General features: G+C 49.4%; 1 protein-coding gene across 1 annotated transcript; it reads left to right on the top strand.

Annotated features, from left to right (window-relative positions):
* The first annotated feature begins 1,415 nt into the window (after nucleotides 1-1,415).
* Nucleotides 1,416-8,078, top strand: msl2b (MSL complex subunit 2b). The gene is made up of 3 exons (XM_080020371.1): nucleotides 1,416-3,130; nucleotides 4,422-5,833; nucleotides 6,531-8,078. The coding sequence occupies exons 1-3, from the start codon at nucleotides 2,989-2,991 to the stop codon at nucleotides 6,828-6,830; spliced, it is 1,854 nt and encodes a 617-aa protein (XP_079876497.1). The 5' UTR covers nucleotides 1,416-2,988; the 3' UTR covers nucleotides 6,831-8,078.
* Nucleotides 8,079-8,547: the final 469 nt, after the last annotated feature.

Genomic DNA, 8,547 nt, shown 5'->3' on the forward strand with positions numbered 1-8,547 from the left:
GAGCTCTGCGCTGCAGACCAAGCACACCATAAGCTTTTGGTTCCCGGTGACCCCAGGCTTTTGACCTGCAGACCCAAAATGCCAGCCCTGTGGCTGGTCCTACAAACCAGACTAGAACAGCTGCGACCTCATGGTGGTGGTGGGCACAGGAGACGGCCCTGGCCTCAGTGCGGAGTTTGTCACGACAAACAGATACGACACTAACTAGTGAACAAAGCAAAACAATAACAGAGATATGAAAGGTGGATTTTCATGTCGGTACGGATGTGTTAACGCCTGCAACAAAAAAAAAGAGTATTCTTACTATAATTATTGTTATTATCATACAAATAATTATACTATTATTGTTGTCATTATTGTTATTTTTAACCTATTACAACACGTTTTGCGTTTGGTTAAAAACCTAAAAGTACGACAGAGATTTAAAAAAAAAACCCACATTTGACAATTCAAGAAGCATGATGTAAAAAAAAGTATAGTGAAAAGGTTTTTTTTTTTCAATTATAAATTGAAAATTATATATATATATATTGTTGAATGCCGCATTTTTTTTCTATTGCGTGAACTATTACATTAATTGTACCAACACTGACCTACGGTTCCAAAACCACTGAAACGACAGACTTGGAGGATTTGACAAGTAATACATTGGGCAGAAATACCTGTGCCCACCAGCAGGGGGAGCCCCTCCCATCCACTCCCACTCAGACGGAAGAAGAAGCTTCCTGCTATTATTAGCGTCGGCGGCGCCGAGAATAACTGCACAGACTCGTGGTGGCGTGAGAGAGAAGGAGGGGAATCTTTAGAGAACGGATGACTCGCTCTTAGTTCGCGGGGGTTTCCTCTCGGAGGGTTGACTGTGCCCTCCGTGGGCTTTTATGACAACTTTATCGGCATGTTCGGAATGGAAACTAGGATTCGTTGATGGCTCGGTACTGATGAAGTGATGGATTGAATGAGAATCCGTAAAAAAAAAAAAACAACGATTAAAAAAAAAGAAACCTCGCGTCACACACCATGAACCAAGTGACTTTTGCATTTTTTTTTTATTGAATAACAACTAACTAACTAACTAACTTGATCTAACTTGATCTGTTAACGTGCGTTTTTTTCCCCCTACCTATATATTTCCATAACTCCCCAAATAAATACAAACAGACCCCCGGAGGGAGTGTTACAGCAATTCACATCAAAACAGTAGGCAATAATAATAATAATAATAAACATAAACGGACAGGATTTTTTAAGGCAATTTATTACACACCTACAGAATAACAATACTTAATAAACCTCAACCATTCCCACCCTGTCAAAAGTGGGACGTGGAGCTCGGAAGTGAGGGGTCCGCCACCGACTCGGGAGTTCTCCGATTTCCAACGAACCATTTTGAATCGGCTTTCGAAAGAGCCGCTCGGCCGCGCTCTCGCGAGACGTGCGCAGCGGCGCCCCCTGTTGGCCGAGGGAAAAACGGGCGATACGAGCGACGCTCCGCGGCTAACGATAGCAAGGCGCCTAAAATAACAATTTATTCCGCTGCGAACGGTGGTGGGATAACCCGGGTACCGGTTCTACTGGCGACCGAATAAAGGGCCCGTTTCGTCGCAGTACCCCGCGTTCCCCGCACCCATCCGACGGCAGCGGGACGAGGAAGAAAGCGGGAGCGAAGCTAATTCGGAGAAGCGGGACAGCGGCCGCGGCCTGTGTTCGCTCCCCGTCTCCCGGTGGCGCTCAGGCGGCTTGCGTCGCCACTCGAGCGCGGTGCTTCGCGGAGGCTTCGTCTTCTTTCTTTTTTTTTTTTTTTTTTGAGGGGGGACCGCGCCGGAGAAGCGTCGGGGCCGCGTTAGCACCTCTCCTCGGATAACCCTATGTCACCCCTCTCGGACCTGTCTGCCCTCTCTTCCCAGATCGAGCGAATCCGCGGCGTGTTTGGCGACAGGGGACGTCCGAAGCCCGGGAGGCCTGTTTTGTTTTCGCAGCCGAGTGGCCGTGGACCAGCGCCGCGAACAATAACCGAGCCGAGCCCGCCCGCGGGGCGCACCGCCTGCGTGCTAAGGTCTGGAGCGATATGAGCTCTGGGTGAGCCCCCCCCCCTCCGGCCGACATGCACGCAGGATGTGGAAACAGGGGAGAAACGGAGCACTTCAGTCAGCACCGACGGAGCCCAGCGTGATCGTGGTTCGTCTCGGCCGCACCATGCATTGTCCGCGCGTCGCCCCACGGCCGAGCCGCCGCACGGATTGCGCGGGGGTAAACTGAACGCGCCCCTCGAATTAGCGGGCTCTTCTCGGATGCACTCATCGTTGTTTGCGACTTATCTTCGGACCGTGCAAGGGGAACACCGCGGAAGATGGATTGGATGTGATTTATCACCGTGGAAACCGGATTGCTCTCTCCGCATGTGGGATGGATTTATTTATAAGGAACTGAACTCGCCGGTGCACAGCGACTCGACACGGCGGTTATTTATTCATTTTACCTTACACTTAAATAAATGCATTTACCAGTGTGTTTTTTCAACCCCCGTGGAGTGGGCACAGCAGTGTGTTCGTGGATGGAAACAAATATCAAATTCCACTTAAAAGAGAACCATGGAAACTAGCTCTTGTGTTGCAAGATCCAAATCGCAAGGCTGTACTAATTCACCAGTTCCAGCTCTGAATAATAAGCACAGTAATACACGTTTGTGACGTTTTGGGGACACTCTCAGTGGTTAACGGTATAGTGGCGTGCCGTGGGAATATTTCATTGTTTAAAAGAAAAACAAAAAAAAAAAGTGTGCCGTGGCAGAAAACAAGGTTGGTTGGAACGCTGCAATACATCCATCTATGCTGTTTTCAATGCGTGCAACCCCGGACGTTATCCCTGAAGACTCACCGGGAGCGACAGGTCTCCCGCGCCGACCCCTCTCCCACCGGCGGAGCCGAGGGTAGCCGGCACGGTAGATCCGCCGGAGCGGTTTCGTTTTGGACTGGACCAGCCGCAGCTGAGATGAACCCGGTGAATGCCACCGCCCTGTACCTGTCCGCGAGCCGCTCGGTGCTGCGCTGCGACCCCCGAGACCCGCGGGCCCTCGGGGAGCTCTGCAAACTGCTCCCGTTCTTCCGGCAGTCCCTGTCCTGCCTCGTATGTGGTAAGAGTCCGTGTGATATATATATTTTTTACGGAGATCTCTATCTGCAGCCGCAGCTCAGGATGCATGGATCAAGTGCAATCCAATGGAAGTGTTCATTTATTTTTGTTGTTGTTGTTGCGAGATCCACGTGCACTCAGCGGGAAGTCGCGTGTATTCAAAGCTCCACGCGTCATGACACACCCCCCCCCCCAATGTCATTTCTCAAAATATGCTTTCCTACTCCGCTTTTGCACTCCTGTGCAATCGTATTGTATATGCATGTGGTCGTTTACGCAAAAAAAATGTTTTATTCATAGTTGTATGCATCTTTGGCAATAATCCAATCGATTTAGCCGCAGCCTTCTGCAAGAATAAGCTTATATATAACTTGCTCGTGTTGTCCCATAATACACCTTCATCCGCTTTTTTCTCATTCTTCCTTTTCATGCCTTTTTGCATCGTGTGTGTGTGTGTGTGTGTCCGATCACCCAATTCTTCCCACCCCAACCCCCCTTCCTCTGCTCCATTCCTTATTATTTTACCTCTGACTTCACGCCCCACGGTACAACCCTGTCCTCTTAAAAAAACCTCATTAGGATTCCACATCCTACCCTCAGACTCCACCCAAATCAAAGTCCCTGTGTGTCTCCCTGAATTCCTCTTCCACTTGCTTCCCTTTCCCTCCAGTCTCTTTGACATCTGAGGAGATTCCTTCTGAGAGGGATTCTGCACGTGTCGCTTAATATTTTGTCATTATCTTCTCTTGCACAGTCTATTGACAACAAACCACAATTTTAAGTTTGATAGCAATTTGTTTTTGTAAATAAAGTTATTGCCGGGGGAAAAAAAACAACAATCCGCTGTCCATCATTCGTTCTTGGAGGTGAATAAATATGGTCATTATGGTATGCTCATTATATCCGTCAGTCCCTTCGACCCCAAGCTCAACAATTGTGTGAGTACGTGTGCACGGATGGTTGGGTGTGTGTGTAGTTTGTTTTATTTTGTGAATCGACTTTCATCCAGTTCCTGTTCATCGGCAGCTGCGTTCCTTGACGACCAGTGGTCGCTAAGGAAGCTCCTCTCAAAAGAGCAGTTGTTGTCATCCAGTCTGACAGAGACTTTTTCAGATTTCACTTAAGGATATCTGTAAGAATAATGAAATGTTAAAAAAAAAAACTAGGACAGAAATTCGGCTTCACTCGTATGACTGGTTGAGTGAAATGTGTAATTTATTTTTTGTTCTGTCAATTCATTCTTTGTCTCACGTCCTTCTCTCTTTTTTTCCCTCATCTTTCTCCTCATGCAGGTAATTTGCTGCAGGATCCCATCGCTCCCACCGACTCGTCATGTCAGCACTACGTATGTCGAGGCTGTAAAGGCCAGAGGATGCAGCTGAAGCCGTCCTGCAGCTGGTGCAAGGACTACTCTCGCTTTGAGGAGAACCGACAGCTCTCGCTGCTGGTCCACTGCTACAGGAAGCTCTGTCTCTACATCGCCCAGTCGCCGCTCGCCCCACACATCGCTAGCGCGGCCGATGACTCGCCCGACCTCCAGGCCATCCTGAACGAGGGCCTCACCCTCGCTGAGAGTGAGCAGGAAGCGGAGGGTGTCTTGGACTCACCGAGCCAAACCCAGTCGGCCTCAACCTCAGAGGTGGGCCAACCAGACGAGGCTCCACCTGCTAAGGAGAGCGGGGAGGAGGGGCCAACTCCTGTGGCCGTTAACGGGCTGCACGATTGCAATGGCCTAGCCGCTGTGGAGGCGCTGCACCCAATCACCATAGAGACAGGAGGAGACGTTCTGAAAACAGGAAACTTTGGGGGAGAACTGCCGGTGTGTGTGAGCGTCACAGCTTCCGGGGAGGCAGGGCTGTGTGACATCACCACATTCGGCGAGGACCTAAAACATAGTGGTGGATCATTATTGTTGAGTGTGGAGGAAGTACTTAGGTCTCTAGAGGCGGACCATGACCCGGCGTCCACCCCTCCCCCCGCTCCTGCCCCTGAACCCACCCCTCAGCCAGACTGCCCCCCCTCCGTACCTCAGTCTAGCCTGAACGGGGTGCACAGCCCATCCGGACCCGCCTCTTCCCGCCTCACACCCTCCCTCCCCCCAGAGAACAGCCCTCGTCCTCTGCAGCTGCAGCCTCACCCGCAGCCCTCCCCCCAGCCTGCCCCACAGCCCCCTGCCGGTGTCCCCCGCGCCCCCCCTCGGTGCCACCGCAAGCGTTCCCGTTCAGAGAGCGATAGTGAGAAGATCCAGCCCCTTCCCATTGCCAGCCTCCTGCGGGGCCCATTGCTTGCTGCCAACAGCTCCCCGCACCACCCCACCCCCGGTGCCACCACCAAACGGGAGCCCAAGTTCCCCTCTAACACACCCCACCCACACTTGGCCCCGGTGCCTAATGGCGGGCCCCCTAAGGTGGGCAAGACTGTGTTGGTCTCTAACAAGGGGCTCAAAAAGACTTTGGAGCACCATGGGGGGCCAAAGAAGGCCTACGCCAAGGCCAGGCAAGGGGCTCCAAAACCCCGCGCCCAGCCCAGAGACCGCGTGCCACCCCATCCCCATGCGCACCCAATAACGCACCCACCCAGCCCCTCCAAGCCACTGTATAAGAAGCCTGTGGAAAAGAAAGGCTGCAAGTGTGGCAGAGCGACCCAGAACCCCTCAGTGTTGACCTGTAGGGGGCAGCGCTGCCCCTGCTACTCAAACCGCAAGGTGAGAACTGAGTTGGTGCTGGTGTGAATATGTTGTGATTTTACTGCTTGTGGGTCTCCTGGGAAATGATACCCGTTCTCAGCTCAGAGTTGGCATCAATGAGCCATGGTCAGTAATGAGTCGTTATTATTAGGGTTGACTGCTTATAAACATATTTTCCTGTTTATTCCTTGATACAGATTTAGCAATTTTAATAACTACTGCTGTCGTAATCACATCAGCAAATCAATCTCACTTGGAGGGAACATTTCACTGTACCTGGCTAGTTATATTTTCATAGTTTCACTAGTTTTCAAGCCAGCTTCTCTCAAGTTTCACTTTCTCTCACCTCAGTATCTCCACTTCAGAGCATCATAGTTGCCTCTGTAGTACCACCTGCGACCACAGGCGGACAGTTCCCTAGTCTGAGACACCTGTCCGGTGTCATACGCTCAAAGCCTTGTCATCACACACATTTTATTACCCACGACCCCTTTCCTGATGATAGCTCACATTTTAAGATTTTGTGGTCCTGTAAAATTTTAACAATATGGTGAGAAATCTACCTAATAATGATCTCCTGCTTGCTCTTTTTCAAATGGAATTAATAAATGCCAAAATTCTTTAGCGGGAAGGTAGTGAGTTTTCTGATTGGGACTGTTGATATTCTTCTTTATTTTGTTATGTTGATGGGCTTTGTGTGGCTGCTGCCCCGCAGGCATGCCTGGATTGTATCTGCCGTGGCTGCCAGAACTCCTACATGGCCAACGGGGAGAAGAAGCTGGAGGCCTTCGCCGTTCCAGAGAAAGCTCTGGAACAGACCCGGCTCACACTGGGCATCAACCTCACCAGTATCACCGCAGCAGCCCTCCGTAGCCCGGCAACCAGCACCCCCGGCAACACTCTCATCAACGTCACCACGGCGACGGGGACGCCGGTCACCGCAACCTTCCTGTCGGGGGCGGGACACGACAGCAGGGGTTTCGACGATTCGCTGGAGATGCGCTTTGACTGTTGAGGTCCGGCCTCAGTGGTTTGGTGTGCACATTCCCCACCGCCACCCCCCACCACCACCACCACAACACCACGGCCCCCCAGGCGGTCGGGCGATGCCCGTCAGGCTGCCAAAAAGCGCCCCCCCCTCTGGGGCCGTGCCAGAATAAGGCAGCTACAGTGACTGGTGGCAGCAATGGTGGAAGCCGAGGAGAGCCCTCCGTCCATCATGCGGATCGTCACCGTGCTTGTGGTCTTACTTAGTGCAACGTGGAACGGCAAGGGAAGCGGAGAGGGGGACGGGAGATGGGAAAGAGAGAGAGTGGTTGATATGTAGCGTTACTGTATGTTCAAAGATATAGTTTCAGCGGGGATAGAAGTGTTTTCCTCTACTGTAATGTGTAGAGCATAGCTATGTGGAGAGGGTCGGTCCGGCTGTGTCCAGTCACGACACCCGCCCCTGTGTGTGTGTGTGTGTGTGTGTGTGTGTGTGTGTGTGTGTGTGTGTGTGTGTGTGTGTGTGTGTGTGTGTGTGTGTGTGTGTGTGTGTGTGTGTGTGTGTGTGTGTGTGTGTGTGTGAGAGAGAGAATGAACGAAAGGGCTTGGTTTGGAGGACAAATCTTGTTAGCAGAAATGAAGACATCATCATTACAGACTTGTGTAATTTATATTATGAGATTAAAAAATGTGTTTTCTTTTTGTACGCAGACTTATCGGTTTCAATTTAAGACATTTTTATGAAATATTTTATGAGTTACATTAAACTGAAGAAGACAGAGGGGGGAGAGGAACCGTACTCAACTTGATGATTTCACAGAAGTTAAAAGATGCTGAAATGTATATTCATCATATTTATTAAACCATGTCAAACCAGAGTGCAAAAATAGCTGATGGTTCTCTAAGACTGCCGGTGATTCCAAATCTGCGTCCTACATCGGAAAAAAAAGACATACGGCACACTGCAAAAAAAAACACCTTTTTAACATGATGTTAAATTTAACAAATGTTTAGATCGAGTGTCATTATGAGAGTGATGACATACCTCTGATATTAGCTGGCACGTCTACTCTTCTGTTTTCCACATCAGCAACTTTGACATTCAACAAAATATTCAAAAGGTCTTGTTCCATAAGAAATCTCAAGTGGCTGGCGAATGTTAAAGTCTACACACCGTACATTAATCTAGCTTACTTTGGTTTTGCAGTCGGAGGGGATCAGGGTTATAACAATGGGTGAAATTCAAATTGTTACACCAAGCACTTCTCATTTGCATAGTAACACTCTGGGCAGGCATAGATTTGATAAATAACATGCAACATATTTTTCGGTCTATTTTTTTCTTTGTGCCAAATGCTCAATTGAATGCAGGGCTCTGCCACTATTTTCTTTCACCAGTTTTGAGTTCTGGAAGTTACGCACATGCTGCTAATCACCAGAAAGGACTAAAGGAGAAGTTTTCCTAGTTTTTTTTTTTGTATAAGTTATGTTAACAATAATTGCAGTATTTATTGGACGTCATCAAACATAGGGTTACGTGGTGGGCCTCGACCGATGGTCGAGGCTCCGCTGAAACTGTCAGTTGCTGTCCTGTTAGTATTAGTTACTGGTGTCTCCAAACATTTTTTTTCCCATGGGGCATTTAAAAATATGTAATATAACTGTAACATATTTCCACAAAAAAGAAAAGCAAAAACTTTTGATATTTGTGCTCTGTGCCTAATTGTTTCTACTATATACAGCAT

Source organism: Zeus faber, assembly GCF_960531495.2.
Source record: "Zeus faber genome assembly, chromosome: 19".
Classification (NCBI taxonomy): domain Eukaryota; kingdom Metazoa; phylum Chordata; class Actinopteri; order Zeiformes; family Zeidae; genus Zeus; species Zeus faber.

Bases quoted from the DNA above. Each gene is read 5' to 3' on its own strand.
- msl2b (XM_080020371.1), top strand. From the start codon at position 2,989: ATGAACCCGGTGAATGCCACCGCCCTGTACCTGTCCGCGAGCCGCTCG. The intron at 3,131-4,421 runs GTAAGAGTCCGT...CTCCTCATGCAG, and splicing joins CCTGTCCTGCCTCGTATGTG to GTAATTTGCTGCAGGATCCC. The intron at 5,834-6,530 runs GTGAGAACTGAG...GCTGCCCCGCAG, and splicing joins CCTGCTACTCAAACCGCAAG to GCATGCCTGGATTGTATCTG.